The sequence below is a fragment of the Crinia signifera genome, chromosome 12 (assembly GCF_055691185.1).
Source record: "Crinia signifera chromosome 12, ASM5569118v1, whole genome shotgun sequence".
Lineage (NCBI taxonomy): Eukaryota > Metazoa > Chordata > Amphibia > Anura > Myobatrachidae > Crinia > Crinia signifera.
This window is the reverse complement of record NC_139228.1, coordinates 88,371,126-88,391,391: the sequence shown is the minus strand read 5'-3', so window position 1 is coordinate 88,391,391 and position 20,266 is coordinate 88,371,126. Positions and strand designations below refer to the sequence as shown.

General features: G+C 43.9%; 1 protein-coding gene and 1 long non-coding RNA gene across 5 annotated transcripts in view; one reads left to right on the top strand and one right to left on the bottom strand.

Annotated features, from left to right (window-relative positions):
• Window positions 1-20,266, top strand: part of KIF26A (kinesin family member 26A) — a 154,929-nt gene that overhangs the window by 70,924 nt on the left and 63,739 nt on the right. For all 3 annotated transcript variants that reach the window (XM_083167058.1, XM_083167060.1, XM_083167059.1), the window contains exon 4: window positions 8,967-9,127. In XM_083167058.1, the coding sequence (XP_083023184.1) occupies window positions 8,967-9,127 (161 nt within the window). The remainder of the gene's footprint in view (window positions 1-8,966; window positions 9,128-20,266) is intronic.
• Window positions 8,852-20,266, bottom strand: part of LOC146050172 (uncharacterized) — a 74,171-nt gene continuing 62,756 nt past the window's right edge. For both annotated transcript variants that reach the window (XR_014466270.1, XR_014466271.1), the window contains 4 exons: window positions 18,901-19,111; window positions 14,478-14,722; window positions 11,914-12,011; window positions 8,852-9,286 (listed from right to left, as the gene is read on the bottom strand). This is a non-coding gene — a long non-coding RNA (uncharacterized LOC146050172). The remainder of the gene's footprint in view (window positions 9,287-11,913; window positions 12,012-14,477; window positions 14,723-18,900; window positions 19,112-20,266) is intronic.

The window sequence follows — 20,266 nt, the reverse complement described above, 5'->3', positions numbered from 1 at the left end:
TCACCAGTACACGCTCACCAGTACACGCTCACCAGTACACGCTCACTTGCTGCCTGGTCATTTCATGCCTCGGATCGTCTTGACAATTAGAACAGGTCAAATGCCCAGAACAAGCCATCTAGGGAGTACTACATAAAGCATCACCCATGCAGAAACAAAGCAGGATACTGACTGAATAATGCAATCACAGCTATAAGACACATTTGGTTTTATTGAACACAATTTACAGCAGAACTGAGGAAATCCATGGAAATGTAAATAGGACTTATGTATTCCAAGCTCATTTTCCATTTATGTAGAACATTGATTTCATTTCAGCGCTGGTGCTATAATGGATTTATAATTAGAGCAGTCACAATAATCAATATGAAGATTATTAGCCATGTAAATAAAACCTAAGGATTTAGGATCGGGTAATTCAGTTGGGTTATTGAGAATCAATGTTAGAAGTCAGACAGGATTATAGAGGGGGCCCATTTATATTCTCCAATTCAGAGGAAAGGCATCAGTGATTGTGTGAATACCGATTTGCTCTGAAATTTATGTGAAGGTGTCTTGACAGCGTTCTCATTTTTATATAGCACAAGTGGGCACCCCCTCACCCCACCCCCCTATAATGCAGCTGTATTTATTTACATAATGATATCATTTAAAAAAAAGATGTTGTGACCCTTTCTAAATAGGCTTCTCCAATGGAAAGCTGATTGTGGAAACCTTGAAAAGCTCTCTTTATAAATGATCAACTTAAAAAAGTGTAGGAATTATAGAATACTGCAGCTCTGTTACTTAGGGGCAGATGTACTAATCCTGAAGTGATAAAGGGGAAGGTGATAATGCAGCAGCCAATCAACTCCTAACTGTCAAGTTATAGGCTGTTTTTGAAAATTACAGGAGCTGATTGGCTGCTGCATTATCTTCCACTTTATCAATTCACCATTCTTAATCATTTTGGCCCTTAGTCTGCATTGAAAACAAAAAGTATTGTCATTATTACATTTCTTTAACATGGAAATTATAAAGAGTTTTCCATTTAAATGATATTATAGAAGAAAGTGCCAAAAAATAAACCAATACCTGCTGTTCCAATTTGAGGTCTCTGACCTACCATCCCGCTTTAGGATATGTATGTCTCATAGTGTGAAATTACTACCAGTCACCACTGCTCTGTGTATTCACAGGAGCGTAACTCCCAGAGGCAATGGAAATACCTGCCTCCGGGCTCCAAGCCCTAAAGGGGCACCTGCTGGTACACAGTGTGATCCAAGTGTGACAGTAACTCTTTAATGGAGATCTGTGGTGCACCCGCTTACCATAGTTAATTAGATGTGTCCCAGAAGCCCTGCTAACACCTGCAATAGAGGACAGCACAGCTCAGCCTGTGCTGCAGCAAGCACCGGTACACCCTCCGCTGCTGGACTGTGAGATGGGACCCACTGCTGAATGCTGATTCATGCTGCAGATGACTGAATCTTGTGAGTCTGACCCTGACCCATCGGCCATTGTCAGGCTTATTTTAAAGGGGATCACCAAATTTTAACTTGGCTCTGGGCTACTGAGGATGAATTTAGGCCACTGAATAGTAGAGTGCCCCCATGAGCACCATCAGCAGGTAACTGAGTGCATGGAGATTGGGCTAAGTGTTTCCAGAGGGCAAGACATGTCCCCATTGTGATGTGTCCTCTACCCTTCACCGGGTTCATGAATCTGAAATACTGGAAAGTCCAAAAAGACTCAAACTTTGGTGAACCTCAAAAGTGTTCAAACTTACGGTTAATTCCGATTTCAGCAAACAACCAGATTCAACTGACCTGGCATTCAAAAAAGGAAGGGCAGGGAAGCCACTACCAGTTTTATGGGAGAATTTAATGTTTCCCCAATATTTCCAATCCGCAGAAATATTGGGGAAATAGCAGCCATTTTTGCACCGAATACATGGAATTCGCATTCCATCTGTTTTTTTTTTTTTTTTGATTTTCGGAAACAATTCGAAAAACAAAAAAGATTTGCATCCATAAATACTCAAGGTCCGATATTTACGTAGATCGGAATTATCAGGAAATGTTCAATAATCCCCTTAGTACATATTTACAGTATTACTTGTTTGTATACGATGTAATGCTGGTAGCACACCGGATATTTTTTTTATATGTTCGGTACCCAAAGCATTAAATATTGCCTATGAATTTGGGTCAGAATTCGCTATACGTATTGTACACAGGCACGCATTTGTGCGCACACACACGCATTTGTGCGCGCACACACACACACACATCTCGGAGAATGATCCATTAAAACTCATTATATTAACTTTTTTCCCTTTTCGGATTTTTCTATATAATGGAAAGATTCCGCAGAACGCTTTTGTGATATTTTTTATTTTCTTTGTGTCTAGAAAGTCAAAAAAAGATGTCTCAGAGGCTGCTCGCAGGAACCTGAAGTAATTAACTCCCATCCATTAGCGAAGATTAAAAGCCGCAATGTCTCTTTATTTTTGCCTTCAGAATCGTTTTTCCTTTTCCTTGAGAGCCAACTGCAATTGAACATAATAGTACATAAATAATTTATGACTAGACTTTAAAATTTAAATCAGGAGCGCAGGATGGTAGCTATGCAAACTGTTATTTTAAGCAATTCAGTCAGATAACAGAAATCACTTTTATGGAGAAACAGAACTTAGAGAAAGAAAGATAAAAATCAATTATCCAGATTGCCTCTTCATTTTACATTCCCCTAGTTCTCTCCTCAGCAGCGGTGGAAGAGTCCACAAGGCAGCAAATAGAATCTCCTTGTATGTTGGCTTTGTGTTTGTCAGAGATCGTGGGTGAGGTACGAGCTGCCAGGTTATCGAGTGCCCTGTAGATATGCCAGGATTGTGTTTTTTTATTTTTAACGTTTTATTATTAACCTTTTCTAGTACACTTGTCATTACGGTAGCATACCGCTCAACATTTTAAAAAGCAAAATAATGTGGAGTCCTACCACACCCCACCTGATCCATGGGGACCCGGCGGCTCTCCCCTCCCTCCCTTACCCGGCACTGCTGCTGCGGTGCCGGGCTCTCCTCCTCCCTGCACCCGAAAGAGGATCATAGTGCAGGGAGGAGGAGGTCAAAGGTTTGGGCAGCACAGCACTGTGCTGCCCGGACACAGGTGAGAGGGGGGAGGGGGCCGCGGGGGTCGATGCAGGGCGGCAGTGGGTCGGTGCCGGGTGGTGGTGGGACGCGGTAGAAGCCCATAGGCTTCTATGGGGCATCAATAGATTTTTCTGGCGATGCCCCCCATCGCGATAACCCGGCGGGGGATGCTTAGAGCATCCCAAAATGCGGTAAAAACCCTGATAACGGGGTTTTTATCGTATTTTTAGTTTAGAGAATCTCCCCCATTGAGTGATAAACAACCAACCAATCAGCTCCTGTCTGACTTTTTCAAACAGTCTATGACATGACAGGTAGGAGTTGATTGGCTGGCGGTTTATCACTCTCCATTTTATCACTTTTGAAGCTTAGTACATCTGGCCTTGTATGAGGCACTTGAAAAAAAAGTTTGTTCTAGAAGTATAGCTGTAGCGTTACGGAGAATGTAGCGGGGAGGTGACTTTCAGTACAGCGCAGTACATCCTTCTCTCACACACGGATGAGATTACTGGCGAGATCTCTGGGTTACATGTGTTGTCATGCTATGTTATTTCATGGGATGGAAATTCTTGGTTTATTGCACCTTGTTTATTGCCCATATGTTTAATAAAGCCAGTATACAATCAGCAAAGAAGAATGAAGTACATATAGATACTTATCCCTGTAAATGTTATTTTTCAATATGCTACAACTGCATATGGAAATAAAACCCCAATGTTTCTGATTGGTGAGGAATTATTTGCCAATTATACATATTTTATACGCTGAATAAGTTGATAGTTTCTAAAAACTAATATTTGAGATGAAATAAGGCACATTGTCAACCAATCGGATGTGGTGTATCATGTACAATATTTTAGAGTTTTTTAACTTTATTTAGGTTCAGTGTCGACACCTGAGCAGTGAAAAGGAAACGTACCAGCGCTGGCTGTACATCATAAAATTAGTATCCACTCAACCTTCCAACCTCACTACCTACCCATGTAAACGATGCTGCCCTTTTCAGGGTGGTAAAGCCAACTAGCTTCAAAAGGGGCATATCAGAATGACATAATGACACCCGAACTGGTGACCCGATGTTCTTTCCCGATACAAAATTGGCAACAACAAACCACTAAACCAACCAAAACAATGAGAGGCAGAGTCCCGTGTATCTGCAGACACGTCAAGTTGTTACAATAGAAAACAGGGTTGTCTTTTGCGCACAAATGTATGGGATTCAGGCTAATTCACAAAGCGCATTTGTCTTGATAATGGACAAAACCATGTGCACTGCAGGTGGGGCAGATGTAACATGTGCAGAGAGAGTGATATTTGGGTGGGGTTTGTGCTTCAAACTGATATCTATACTGCAGTGTAAAATTAAAACAGCCAGTATTTACTCTGCACAGAAACAAAATAACACCCAAATCTAACTCTCTCTGCACATGTTACATCTGCCCCACCTGTAGTGCAGCATGTTTTTTTCCATTAGAGAGAGAATCAGGCCCTTAATCCTGGTCTTTATCAGTTGCATCCTGTACACAGAATAAGAGAAGTAATACTGTACAGTTTTAGTATTTAAGGGCCATATTGGGGAATATACACGTAGCGATATACAGGCATTATCTAAGCGATCTCAGTAGCATCGTTCAGAATGCTACGTATGTCGGCCCCTATAGAGGCATTGCCAGAGACCAGAAACTCCCAGTGACACATCGTTAAGACCTAGGAAAGTAGGGGTAGTTGTTGTGTCTGATACATTTAATGACTGCATTCGCACATTGCCTTCACCCTACACTTCTCAATGGCAGTTTTTCACTTGTCACTCAAAGAAATTTGCTGTGAAAATCTTTTAAGGCAATTTAATATTGAGAAGGCGCTCGGGTGTGTACCAGGTGCAGAATGTTCTCATCCACAGAGAAAGAATAGAAAATTACAGCTCGCTTAGCACCCTATGAACCTGCCCAACATGGCCGCCTTGATCATGAGGACTTGTGCTATTACCTGTGCACAGTATCTGAGCAGGAGCGATAGGTCTGTTCCGAAATCCCATTGTGAGTAAGAGAATGACTTCTTATCACTTCTGGAATCATAAGCAAGATAATTATGTACCCAGAAATGCTTCGGAGCCCTCAGCCCCGGACATGTCCCCCACTGATCTAGCCATCCATTACTAATGGAGTCATTGCAAATCACAATAGCACATATAGATTTTCTTTAAGTGCATTATTCAAGTGCATTTTTTTACTTGGCTGCTCGTCTATCTATCAATCCTTTGTGCTTCTCTACCGCCTACAAATCACGGCAGCACATCTTGAGCTCGTTAATTTGTCACCAGAATCTGTTGAGTTTTGGAGGAACAGGGCCTGTGTTTGTGTAAGGAGAGAGAATGAGTGTAATGCCAGGGGATGGGCTGGGAACAATTGAATAAGCACAAATGTGTACATATAGTATTCATTAGGCTTCATTGTTAAACCACTCTCTCAAGGCCATTTTTCAAAGTGGATAATGGGGGAAATGCACACAAGTCGAGCACTTCTGAAAGGGGATTTTTCAAAGCAGCCCGGCCCCTGATTTATGGCTGTCATTTAGCGGCTGATTGGGGAACTTTTTAATTTTCTTGGTGTTTTTGCAACACCTGTCACCATAATTCACATTTCTTAAGGAAAACAGTCTGCTAGAGACACTTCTGGAGACCGGCGCAGGAACGGTCCAAACCAATCACATTTTAAATATCATTTTTCTAGTAGAGGTTGGGAAAAAAGGAAGCATTTCATTGGTTGTGGTATGAAGTTTTATTTGCAGTTATCATGACGTAATTTTAGAGAAATGCAGATTAGTGTTTTTTAAACTGGATTACAGGATTCTTGTAAACTTCTCCTTAGGACCTTGGGTGCAATAATTCAGGTAAATGTAGCATATGCTTGAACCACTGATAAAGCCACCTGTGGCCCTTCACGAAACAAGCACTTTTCCTAATTCCTTGTGACAGGCTCGTTAAGCAATGATAATATATTTGAATATATTTGAAGAGTTTTATTTTTGGCAAACGGGTATTTTTAAGAGCAGACCAGAGTCCTATCTCCATGCAGTTGACCCCCATCCCATGCATAAGTTTAGGCAGCACCTATGGAATACACAGTCGCATTCAGAGCAGCTGCATTACTCCCAACATGACCCTCTCGCGGAGGGCCACAATGCTGTATTCCTGGACTTCCCTCTTAATGCCTGGTTTCCGTCATCTGTGTTGCAACACCCTTCTTATCAATTAATCTGCTCAACACAGGTGATGGCAATCATACATTAAGACGGAATACAGAAGCAGTGCATTGTGTCCCTCCTGGAGAGGTGCATGCTGGGAGGTATGCAGCTGCACCTGCCAACTGTTGCACTGGACCGACTGCATCCGAAGACCAATTGAGGCAAAACTACTCTGCACATGCGAGTCCCAGGCAGAGCAGCGTGAGATAATCTCCATCTGTGGCAAAATGGGTGTAACTGCGATGGCAATGGTGGTTCACACGTAGGATATATTAGCCATTAGCCACAGCTAGATTCAAGGACGCAATGCGGCCATTTTGCATGCAACTCTGAATCAGTTCAAGATGAACCAAAAACACCAATGTAGACACAGGGGCAGATGTTCTAATCCAGGAAGAGAGATAAAGGGAAGAGAGATGATGGCCTATGTACTAAGACTTTTAGAAGTGGACAGAGATAAAAGGGCAGATGTACTAATACTTGGAGAGAGAGAAAGTGAATCTGCTCCTAACTGCCCTCTTACAGGTGTGGTTAGTAAAATAACAGGTACTTTGTCTACATCCACTTTATCTCGCTTGAAGGCACAGTACATAGGCCCCAAAGGACCAGCTCCCAACTGCCATTTTTCAAACACAGTGGCAAATGTATCACGCTTCAATGCTTAGTACAAATCTCGGTACTTATGTATTATCTGGGCTCCCATGTTAAATGCACCCCATTTTTTATACCCCTACTATCCAACTATGCATGGAGTTGATTTTATATAGTGTGGCGAGCGCAGCGAGCCACCGTGCCCGAAGCGTGGCGAGCGGACGCGGTCTCACAAGAAAAACCGGAGTCCAGATATTACATAAGTACCCAAATCTCCTTCCCCCAAAAGCCACATTCGGTGACTGATGGGGTATAAAGTGACCGTATATCCGAGCTATTAGCGTCCATAGATTTTCAGTGATGCAGATAGATAGTGTTCATTCTAGCACCCTCAAACTTTGAAAACCCATGCAGTTCCTCTTCCCTGCCTGGGGTGTCGCTATCTGCTGTGGTGTTTCTAGCACAGGTCTGGTTTGGATATCAGTGCTGATATACAGACCACACTGTGCTAGAAGCACTACAACAGACAGCGACACCCCAGGCAGGGAAGAGGAACTGCATGGGTTTTCAAAGATGGCGGGTGCTAGAATGAACACTAGATAGACATTATGCACATCGCACAAATGGCAATGTATATTGGCATGTGCTATGAAGGGAACCTGATATTGATTACTTATCTGAGCTAAGATTGAATATTGTCCAAACAAACGCTCTGTTCCCATTAACTAACTAATGTGAAGAGGTGATGAGGAAACTGCGCCGCCATTACCAACCAATATCACTCTTAGCGGAATAGTGAAGCTATATCAGTGAGAGTCACATACAATGGGATGTTGCTATAGTCAACGAATCAGATGCAGTCATTTATCTTCTAGAAGATGGTAAATAAATAAGAAGTAGATTCTGATTGATTGCCCAAAGCAACATCCCATGGGAAATAGAACTCTCATCTTAGTACATTTCTACCAATATGTCCTTGTTTGTTTAGTGTCACCGAGAATTCTGTGTTCAACAAAACTACATTTGGGCAAACTTTACCTCATCTCCAAATCCATTGTTGGCAATCTCATGCACTCAGTGGTCAGCATGAATGTCCCTCCGATCTCAAAGAGGGTCACACATTGCTAGTCTAAGTTACCGATGAACTAATATTGATAACAAATCCCTGGGGAAATGGGGCTTAGGCCCACCCGTTGTAGAACATTTGCCCTTATTCAGATCTGATCGCAGTACAATTTTTTTATGAAAATGGACAAAACCATGTGCACTGCAGGTGGGGCAGATGTAACATGTGCAGAGAGAGTTAGATATGGGTGGAGTGTGTTGAAACTGAAATCTAAATTGTAGTGTAAAAATAATGCAGACAGTATTTACCCTGCACAGAAACAAAATAACTCACCCAAATCTAACTCTCTCTGCACATGTTACATCTGCCCCACCTGCGGTGCCTATAGTTTTGCCCATTTTTAGACCAAATTTGTACTGCGATCAGATCTGAATAAGGGCCCTAGACCGGTGCAGTGGCGGATCCAGTGAAGGGGCTGAGCACAGTTCAAAATTCAAATAGGGGAGTCTCACCAACTGCCAGTGAGTCCGTTTGGAATGGCAGTTGGTGTGGTCCCCTATTTGAATTTTGAACTGTGCTGCAGCACGACCCCTGGAGCCACCAATGGCTCTGTGTATGAAGTATAATTCCTAATAGTCTGAACTGAACCAGATAAAGGGCACAAAATATCACTGCTTATCATGTCCCGTTATGTTGTGCCTGTCAGTGTATGTCATTGTGTGGTGCCCAAACCAAAGGGTGTCCGCGCTTCTCTGCTTGTCGTCTGCAGTTTACAGACGTCCGTATGATACGGCATAAAGCATGCTTGTCCTCCCTCATTAGGTGTCCCTGCGTTTAATGTGACTTTAGAAGCATGTACAAGGAAATGTAGACAGACAGATGGTTTGCCGTCATTTCATTTGTGTCTCTCTCTTTTTTTTGTTGTTGTATTAGCCCGACTCCACATCCACGGAAGGGGGAAGGGAGAACCAGAGCGGGGAGACGTCTTCAGGGCCAAACAGCAGCGAGCAGAGCATAGCAGGAGGATCTCAGAGACTGGTACCATCCGATGCAGAGCATGCTGGGACATCCGCTGCGGCTTCCTTCTTCATCAGGTACAGTGGTACTTTACTCAGCTTCTGTCCGGCAGCATCGTACACAGCTGTCAGTCCCTTCCGGGTTGTTCCTGTTCTGTCAGTCACAGGTGTCAGGGAGTAGCAGAGCTTACCTGTTACCTAGTGATCACACCTGAATCAGTCCCTTTATCTTGAGTCCTGTTGGAGAAAGTGTGCTTTATAAATAAAACCTACTCCCTTATCTCCGTCCACTATACCTCCCTCCAAGGCTTGGTACCTAGAACCCCATGCATGATACATAAGCAGTGGAGAAGCATTTCCTATATAATTTGCTATATGACCCTCTCGTGACTCCTCTTGATGCCCGGTCTGTGTGTGACCTTGGTTATGATGGAGTAACCCATTGTTCCTATTGACTGATAACAAAGGGAGTAATAGGAAGCCACCGCTCCCTTTGAAGTGTGTCTGATCGTGCCTTACGGAAACAGACGTCTTCCCATTTACATTTGGTCCGACTATGAATCTGGTTCCCTGAAAAAGGACCATATCCAATTCTTCATTCTAATTGTCAGCAGATTATTAATATATGTTGAATTAATAGAACTTTGAAGAATTTTGGTGTCTACTTATCGAGCTTCCTTTTTACTGGGGCGCATAAGCATCCCAGCGGACGCAAGCCTGGCAGTCACAATACTGACGCCGGCATCCCAACTACCGCCAGTAAACCGTCATATATGCAGTATATAAGTCTGCGTAACATGACGTCCATCGAACAGTCAGCCTAAATACAGCCATCTTCCAGGTGGGCGATGGGGTGGATGGCTTTATTGAAAGTTGTCTACCCCCAGGAAAATCGCTCAGAAGGGCAAAAGATCTCTCAGTCTGTATGCACTGAGCGATTTTCCCTCCAGCTATTTTCCCCATCGTCATTGTCCGTACACGCTGGGCAAAATCGCCCAATGTGTATGGACCTTTAGTGTAATGATTATCTTATAACTTCCCCACAAAGGTCAGGAAATCTCCTAAAACAAAACATTTTCCTAATAAATTGTTTTAAGATTATTAGCGTGCTGACTGAGATGATCTTGGCTCGAAGTATAGATCGTCTGTTTGTATTCTCCCCTGAAATATCGCCTCAAACTCCCGCCGCGGCACGCTTGTTATGCTGGGGGGAGCCCCCTAGCCTTGCGGAATTGAGACATACATCTCAAGCTTAGATAGATGAATATGACAGAATCACATTTACCCTCTAACGGCTGTGGATTAAAGCATCTCATTATTTACTAATGAACAATAATGGTATACATAATCTATGGGCCGCTGTCCTATCACTATGTCCTGATGGGTCACTGGTAGGCATTTTTGGACATTATATCGGCCATAAAATAGAGTCAATAATTGAGGTTTAGTCATAGAGCAGACACCTTATCAGCTCCAGGCTCGGAGAAGCAGCTTGAATACATTCTCTGTACTGATTGTGTTGTGACTGAGCATATGATTAAGGTATTTCGCCAATATGCTGCTAATGAAACACAGAGCGATACGCGGTAATATTAGGAAAATCTCTAAGTGACTAATGTGTTTTGCTCTAAGCGTGCCGGTCTTCAGTTACTCCCAATAAATTGTGTCAATTTCCTCACATCGAGAAGGCCAAATCCGGCTAAACAGGCCCAGCTGGCGGTTTTGCTCATTTTGTGTGTCTGAAAAACGTATCTACATGTTTTTTTTTTTAGATAATAAACATAATATTCACAAAACGACAATACAATCTTATTGTGAAATCAGTATCGAGACTCCCGGTAGTTATAGTAAATGTATTTTTTTGCGGTCCACATTTGAGGTCCCAGCTCCGCGGCGCTCCGCGGCGATGCCTCATTTAATCAGAGTTGTGTTTTGTTTTTCATTTATTTTCCTTTATTAAAGGAATTATGGCTGCCCATCGTCTCTTGCCGATACAAATTTTTATGCTCGTTGTGTGATATTTTTTTTGTTACCATAGAAACTAGAGTTAAAAAAAATTATTATTTTCCTGTCGCACTTATGCAGAATTGCCGATAGAGTAACCTTTTATTATGTATTACAAAATAAGTTAAATCCGTGTGCTGACAGAAGTTAAATCACAACGCTAGGAGGATTGTGAAAACTGTGGGAGCAGTTACTGTAATATGTTATTTTGTTTCTTGACTTTGGATATATTCAGAGTGACATATGATGCAGCCAATCAGAACGGCAGTTAAGCTGGTCACATGGTTACTGATTGTATATAAGGAAGCTGTAGATAAAGTGTAGCAGTAAACTTTATACAGTGAAGTCTGTGTCGCGTTCTAAAGTGTGTAGGAATTTTTCTAGGTTTCCCTGATTTTCTAGCTTAAGTGCCGACATGAGGTGAGGTGTGGTGTCTGCATTATGTTATGAAAAACTGTCTTGATAAATAGGCTCATTAGTCTTGGTCTGTTTAAACCTTTCCCCTAGGTATAACTATAGTGCTAACTGGCTGTCTGTGGCCTCCAGGACCCAGCGTAGAGCATTACACTCCAGCTACACACCAGCAGCATGATGCAGTGCAGTGACTCATATGAGGGCAGGTAGTAGGGTTGTATGGTTGTCCACCTATATTACAAAGGTGAGACTATAAATAGCGATAACAGAGGAGCAGCTTCAGAACTGCATGTGATCATCTGCAAGGCATTGATGACTATAATTAAGGAGGAAGGAGCTTATTACAGTTGTAAAACACTTACAGTAATTGGACTGAAGCCATCAGACAAAGGAAGAGGTTCTACGAATTAATAGCAACAGTTAACCATTCATTGGAGCCTACACACCTGGCAGTAAGGAGCGGGAATGTAACCTTTCCTGCAGAATAGAATTCCAGGGACCTGACAGCCGTCTCACAAAACCTCAAGAAAATCCAGATGTTCATCTTTGAAAGAAAGAAATATGAATCACTGGAGAAGAACTTAGGGGACTGGAATCTAGGCACACGATGAAAACTATACATTGTAAGCGGGGAATATATCTTGACATTGTTGCATTAAAACCAGATGCCTGAAGGTCTGTTATTGAATTAAATCATAAAATGCCCTTTTTTTGTTTGTACTGGGGGGGGGGAGAACATATCTAAAATGACAGAAATATCGCTTATTTGGGAGTCGCACTTATCTGTGAAATACATCGATGGCTGGGATGGCGTCAGTCTTTCCACATGACTTTGGTTTTCAATTAGGAAAAAATATCAACAATTGAGAGCGGAGGGAGATGAAAGTACTAGCCAATCAGCTTCCTATCTGCTGTGTTATGGGATCACAGGAGTGACCCGGCATTTGTGGTGTGTAAGCTCCCTGTGCACCTCGGCTTATTGCCATGTCCCTGGCGTCTCACGTGGGGCGTGGGTGGAGGGGCGACGTATCAACCGAGAGCGGAGGAGGCAGCACTTGGAGTAGACAGAGCTTCCTCCTCCATAGTGTGAACGGGACCCGGGTTACCCGTTTACACTGCTCTGCAACCTGGGTCAAAGCTGTTTCAATCCTGGAGCTTTCACACTGTACCTTGACCGGGGTTGGTGATGTAATGACCAGGGTCGAGAGTGCGGTCTAAAAGGGTATAACCCGGATCGTTCCCAGGACCAACCCTAGATCTACAATCTACCTGGGTCACTCCTCCTGTTTTTTCTTTCTTGGACCCTTTTTACAGTGAGCCTCAACCCGGGTTACCTTGACAATAACCCAGGTTGAAACGGCGGGGATCAATGGTAATTACTAACCTTGCTTAGAATGTTGCCCGGACATAACAACCAATCAGTTTTTGTTACATGTGCCAGAGAGATAGAAGGGTAAATTTACCAAGATCGGACCTCTATTTCAAATGGGATGTTGCTATGGGAAACCAAAAAGAATCTACTTCTTTATTATTTACCGACTGGTAGAAAATAATAGATATAATCTGATTGAAGCCCATCGCAACATCCTGTCTGAAATAAAACTCCCATTTTATATTATATTTTTTACATATTTTAGTAATACCCCTTTCACACCGCACAAATAACCCAGGTCCGACCCGGGTCGACCCGGGTCACTGTGCGGTGTAAAAGCTACAAACGTAAAAACCTGGTCCAGCAACCCAGCATTTCCGACCCGGGTTAAAAGAAGGGTTTTTACCAGGGTTGGACCCGGGTTGCTAGGAAATGTAAACGGGTAACCCGGGTTCCGCTTACATTATAGGGAGGATACAGTGTCCACTCCAATCGCTGCCTCCTCCCCCGCCCCCCGATGATGTGCCGCCACTCTGACCCACCCCTGTGTGACATCAGCGACCCGGCATTTGCGATGCAAAAGGGGTTTAAATTTTACCCATAATCTCATTGCCAATTGGTTGATATTATTATATAATGTATGAAATCCCGAAGGCCAAAATACCGACCATCAAAATACCGACAACCATTGACCGATGGTTGAAATCCCGACATGGTCAAAATACCGACATTTAAAATCCCGACATGGTCAAAATCCCGACAAGGTCAAAATACCAACATTTAAAATCCCGACAAGGTCAAAATACCAACATATAGACAGGTGAAAAAGTCAACATGACAGGTCGACATGGGTTTTTTCACTGTTTTTTACCCCAATGTCGACAGTCGACATGGACACAGTTGGAAGTCAACCGCCACCCCTCTCATCGCTCGCTATGCTTCGGGCACGGTGCCTCGCTGCGCTCAGCACACTATTTTATCCTCCCACCACGCCCTAGTGGATGGTAGGGCATGAAATACTGCCTGTCGGCACATGTCAGGTCAAAAAACTGTGAAAAAACCAGTCGACCTGTCGACATTCTATATGACGGTATTTTGACCTTGTCTGGATTTTAAATGTCGGTATTTTGACCTTGTCGGGATTTCAACCATGTCGGGATTTTAAATGTCGGTATTTTACGCTTGACGGGATTTTGACTGCATCCCTTATTTAGCTAGCATGAGAACAATGGTTTAAATCCCAGTATCCGCTTCTTCTGACCACTCTTAATAAGAGGCGTGAGCAGAGAAACCATAAAATAATAGAAACTGTAGGGAGAAAAGTTCTAGTTCTTTATTTGAAACTAACACTTTTAGTTTTATTGAAGTTGTCTGATATTTTGGCAGTGGTTTTTTTGACACCGTCCAGAAATAAAATAAGTCTATGTTTGTTAAACTAAATAGAGACAAGGTTTCCGCTGAGCCCCTTAAGTGCAGTGAGGGGTGTTGATGCATGATTTATTTTTCCTCTCCGCTTTCAGCAGGCTCGCTGCTACATAAGGTGACGCTCAGGAAACAGGCCAGATTGAAACGAAGCCCTCTCCAAATTCTCAGATTTATGGCTAGTGTAATTGGTTAAGAAGCATAAAACATACAAACCATATGTGATTGAAAGGCGCGCTATCTTCACTCGCTAGACGGCTGTTGGAGCTTTGAATTGTGCCAAGCAGATGGCATTTGATCTGATTGAAGTGTTTATTTTTTGTTGTTTCTTATGATGTGTGTTGTTGAACTCCTTTTTTAAGAGATGTGTTTGCATTTAATTATTTAGTAACTCGACACAGGCATCTTTGTCCAATGTCAAGCGAGTATTGTATCCAGCTGCAGTTTGTATGACCGCCAACCTAGAAAGCGAAGATTTGAAGCAGAAAATAGAAGGTTACAAACATCAGCTGGAGAATATTAGAATTTTGCTTTGTACATTTCTCAAGTACGTTTCCCCATGTCTGTGTGGTGCAACCAACATGTCTCTGTTACCTCTTTCCCACATGCTGGGCCCCGTAGCGCTTCCTAGTGCACATGTCTCTCTTACCACCTTCTCTTAAGCTGGGCCCCCGTAGCGTTTCCTAGCGAGCATGTCTCTTACACTTTCCCACAATCTGGGCCCTGTAGCGCTTCCTAACGAGCATGTCTCTCTCACCACATTCCCACAAGCTGGGCCCCGTAGCGCTTCCTAGCGAGCATGTCTCTGTTACCCCTTTCCCACAAGCTGGGTCCCGTAGCGCTTCCTAGCGAGCATGCCTCTCTTACTACTTTCCCACAATCTGAGCCCCGTAGCACTTTCTAGTGAGCATGACTCTCTTACCACTTTCCCACAATCTGGGCCCCGTAGCGCTTCCTAGCGAGCATGCCTCTCTTACCACTTTCCCACAAGCTGGGCCCCGTAGCACTTTCTAGTGAGCATGACTCTCTTACCACTTTCCCACAATCTGGGCCCCGTAGCGCTTCCTAGCGAGCATATCTCTCTTACTACTTTCTCACAAGCTGGGCCCCGTAGAGCTTTCTAGCGAACATGTCTCTCTTACTACTTTCCCACAATCTGGGCCCCATAGCGCTTCCTAGCGAGCATGTCTCTCTTACTACTTTCTCACAAGCTGGGCCCAGTAGCGCTTCCTAGCGAGCATGTCTCTCTTACTACTTTCCCACAATCTGGGCCCCGTAGCGCTTCTTAGCGAGCATGTCTCTCTTACTACTTTCTCACAAGCTGGGCCCCGTAGCGCTTCCTAGCGAACATGTCTCTGTTACCTCTTTCCCACATGCTGGGCCCCGTATCGCTTCCTAGTGGACATGTCTCTCTTACCACCTTCTCTTAAGCTGGGCCCCCGTAGCGCTTCCTAATGAGCATGTCTCTCTTACCTCTTTCCCACAAACTGGGCCCCGTAGCGCTTCCTAGCGAGCATGTCTCTGTTACCTCTTTCCAACAAGCTGGGTCCCGTAGAGGTTTCTATCGAGCATGTCTCTCTTACCACATTCCCACAAGCTGGGCCCCGTAGCGCTTCCTAGCGAACATGTCTCTGTTACCTCTTTCCCACATGCTGGGCCCCGTAGCGCTTCCTAGTGGACATGTCTCTCTTACCACCTTCTCTTAAGCTGGGCCCCCGTAACGCTTCCTAATGAGCATGTCTCTCTTACCTCTTTCCCACAAACTGGGCCCCGTAGCGCTTCCTAGCGAGCCTGTCTCCCTTACCACTTTCCCACAATCTGGGCCTGTAGCGCTTCCTAGCGAGCCTGTCTCTCTTACCACTTTCCCACAAGCTGGGCCCCGTTACGCTTCCTAGCGAGCATGTCTCTCTTACCACTTTCCCTCAATCTGGGTCCCGTAGCGCTTCCTAGCGAGCATGTCTCTCTTACCACATTCATACAAGCTGGGCCAAGTAGTGCTTCCTAGCGAGCATGTCTCTGTTACCACTTTCCCACAATCTGAGCCCCGTAGAGCTTTCTAGCGAACATTTCTCTCTTACCACTTTCCCACAATCTGGGCCCCATAGCGCTTCCTAGCGAGCATGTCTCTCTTACTACTTTCCCACAATCTGAGCCCCGTAGCGCTTTCTAGCGAACATTTCTCTCTTACCACTTTCCCACAATCTGGGCCCCATAGCGCTTCCTAGCGAGCATGCCTCTCTTACCACTTTCCCACAAGCTGGGCCCCGTAGCACTTCCTAGTGAGCATGACTCTCTTACCACTTTCCCACAATCTGGGCCCCGTAGCGCTTCCTAGCGAGCATGTCTCTGTTACCTCTTTCCAACAAGCTGGGTCCCGTAGAGGTTTCTATCGAGCATGTCTCTCTTACCACATTCCCACAAGCTGGGCCCCGTAGCGCTTCCTAGCGAACATGTCTCTGTTACCTCTTTCCCACATGCTGGGCCCCGTAGCGCTTCCTAGTGGACATGTCTCTCTTACCACCTTCTCTTAAGCTGGGCCCCCGTAACGCTTCCTAATGAGCATATCTCTGTTACCTCTTTCCCACAAGCTGGGCCCCGTAGTGCTTCCTAGCGAGCCTGTCTCTCTTACCACTTTCCCACAATCTAGGTCCGTAGCGCTTCCTAGCGAGCCTGTCTCTCTTACCACTTTCCCACAAGCTGGGCCCCGTTACGCTTCCTAGCGAGCATGTCTCTCTTACCACTTTCCCTCAATCTGGGTCCCGTAGCGCTTCCTAGCGAGCATGTCTCTGTTACCACTTTCCCACAATCTGAGCCCCGTAGAGCTTTCTAGCGAACATTTCTCTCTTACCACTTTCCCACAATCTGGGCCCCATAGCGCTTCCTAGCGAGCATGTCTCTCTTACTACTTTCCCACAATCTGAGCCCCGTAGCACTTTCTAGTGAGCATGACTCTCTTACCACTTTCCCACAATCTGGGCCCCGTAGCGCTTCCTAGCGAGCATGCCTCTCTTACCACTTTCCCACAAGCTGGGCCCCGTAGCACTTTCTAGTGAGCATGACTCTCTTACCACTTTCCCACAATCTGGGCCCCGTAGCGCTTCCTAGCGAGCATATCTCTCTTACTACTTTCTCACAAGCTGGGCCCCGTAGAGCTTTCTAGCGAACATGTCTCTCTTACTACTTTCCCACAATCTGGGCCCCATAGCGCTTCCTAGCGAGCATGTCTCTCTTACTACTTTCTCACAAGCTGGGCCCAGTAGCGCTTCCTAGCGAGCATGTCTCTCTTACTACTTTCCCACAATCTGGGCCCCGTAGCGCTTCTTAGCGAGCATGTCTCTCTTACTACTTTCTCACAAGCTGGGCCCCGTAGAGCTTTCTAGCGAACATGTCTCTCTTACTACTTTCCCACAATCTGGGCCCCATAGCGCTTCCTAGCGAGCATGTCTCTCTTACCACTTTCCCACAATCTGGGCCCCGTAGCGCTTCCTAGCGAGCCTGTCTCTCTTACCACTTTCCCACAATCTGGGCCCCGTAGCGCTTCCTAGCGAGCCTGTCTCTCTTACTACTTTCTCACAATCTGGGCCCCATATGAAAATGTTCCCCGATAATGGGGTTTTTACCGCACTTTCGCATTAGTGCATCCCACCCTAAGCCAGTTTATCATTTGGTGCTTTGGAGTTTGTTTGCCCATTTCTTTGCTTTGTTGGTAAATCACATCTCCCGTGTGATAACTATAAAGCATGCCACTGATATCTTACATGACACAAAAGATTCTAATGCATTTCCACTGTACTGACACTCTCTTTTCCGCACGCAGAAACCTATTACTGGGTACACAGCACTTTCTGCAAATCTTGTTGCTTCATTAAGAACATAACAGGGAGCATTTAACCATACAGATCTTTTCCCCATCCGGAAACATCTCACAGCAGTCTGCTTGTATTGCCAATGTGGGTATAGAGAGTGTGTTGTACGGCTGAATGGGTAACTGCATTACAAATGATCAGGCAGGCTGTACCTGTCAGCCCAGGGAAATCCGCAACACTGATCAAACTGATGTATACACAACGTCCGTAGCATTGAAAATAACTTTCTTTTTCTTTAAACGACTCACTCTCTATGGCTTAATTCAGCGCTTCCCTTCACCTAGTGGGCCTCAGGTTCGAATCGGGCACACCTGCCATGAAATGGTTAATTACGCAGCCCAAGATAAAGATGTTATTAAGTAGAAGGTTTTTGTTCTGTGTTATGACAGGGAGAACAAATCAAGGCTTTGAACAAAGTGAGCTGTTGAAACGTTGAGCTATAAGGCTTCCAGGTTCCCTGGGAAATGCATGACTAGCTACATAAACCAACAATCAGAGGGTGCCATCACCCAACACAAGATGATTAATGTGAGGGACAAGGCCTGCTTGTTCCCAGTGATTAATTAGCCCCCTTAGATTCCGCTTTTAACAAAAGATGACAAAGTTTGCTTTTTTTTATTGTTGTGCCACGAGATTTGAATTTTTTACATTCCATAATATTGTCATGCATGACATGTTGATGTAAGCACAAACTGTAAGCATCTATATTTGCCCACAGATGAGGAAATCCCTCATAGATAGTTTTTAAATCTTTAAATAGCAAACTGAAATACCTTTTTAGCACGTAACTGTCATTTTTCTTTGTTGTCCTTTTATAATTTTATCTCTGTTGCAAAATCTCTCAGGATTTAGAAAAATATGTCTGCTGGGACTTGGGATCGCAGTGCGGACAAAGCTTAGAGGGCCATTTCTAGTCTTCTGCGTTCTCTACATCTTATGCCATGTGACTGTGGTTGCCATGGGAGATTATGATCCTGTGCAGAACTATAAATAAATAGAAGCTTGATTAAACAAATGAATGACAAAAGGTAATTACCAATATTGTTATTTTAGCCTCCCCTTACTAAAAAAAATGCACACCTCACTTTTCATGGGATTGCCTCTATCACCATGGTGGACAAAAGTGGTTTAATTTTTTAAAATACTGTAAATCAGGCATGTCCAACGTTGGCCCTCCAGATGTTGTGAAACTACACATCCCAGCATGCTTTGCCACAGTTTTGCTATTAGAGAATGCTAAAACTATTGCCTGCTGTAAATAGACCAAGTAGTCTGTTAGAGAATGAGGTAAGAATTACAATTGCATTTACAGATGGTATTAAAGGGTCAGTGGAACATTTGCAGATCCTAAGCAGCATGGAGGCCACATTGACCTGAATTGCTCCCGTTTGTTCTGTGTGATAAATAACCGTTTTAATGCTTTCTCAGCTTAACCTGAACTATATCCTGATGGGGATCAGCCTACAAATGTTTCACTGTTCCTTTGATGCCATCTGTATTTAATATAAATTTAAATTCTTACCACATTGTTTAATAAACAGCTTGATGTATGTGGGACTCACTTCCCATTTATAACACCTTCCAGATGGATCTATAGGAATGTGTTTTCCACCTGTATACCAGTATCTGGAGTGGACCAGTGATTGGCATCCTTCATGGTGGCACAGTCACCTATATTTGGATACATACATGTCCTGATTGGCAGTACTATAGGAAAGGAAGTGTTGGACAAATCACTTTTTTGTTATAATGTTAATGACAAAAATGAGTTTCATACATTTCTAAATGCAGCCTGTTTGGCCTGGGAGAAAAATCTGTGATGGCTCATTCTTGGGAAATCCACCTATCTACTGTTTGAGCCACCAGGTCGTTAGGAAAACAGCACAGTATGTGATTAGTTTCCTACGTCGTCTGTAAAACAGAATTTGTCTACTGAACTGCATCGCTATCTGTTGTTTCTCTTGGCTTTGCTAGTCATTTGCATTGAAAGTTTTGCAATTTAATTTTCTTCGGACTGCTGTATTTACACTAGCGCAACTTAATTATTATGACAATAGGCAGTAGCACAGAAGCAAGTATGGCAAATCCGAAAGTAGTATTTTCTTAATACAGTATTAATAATATACATTATATATGTAT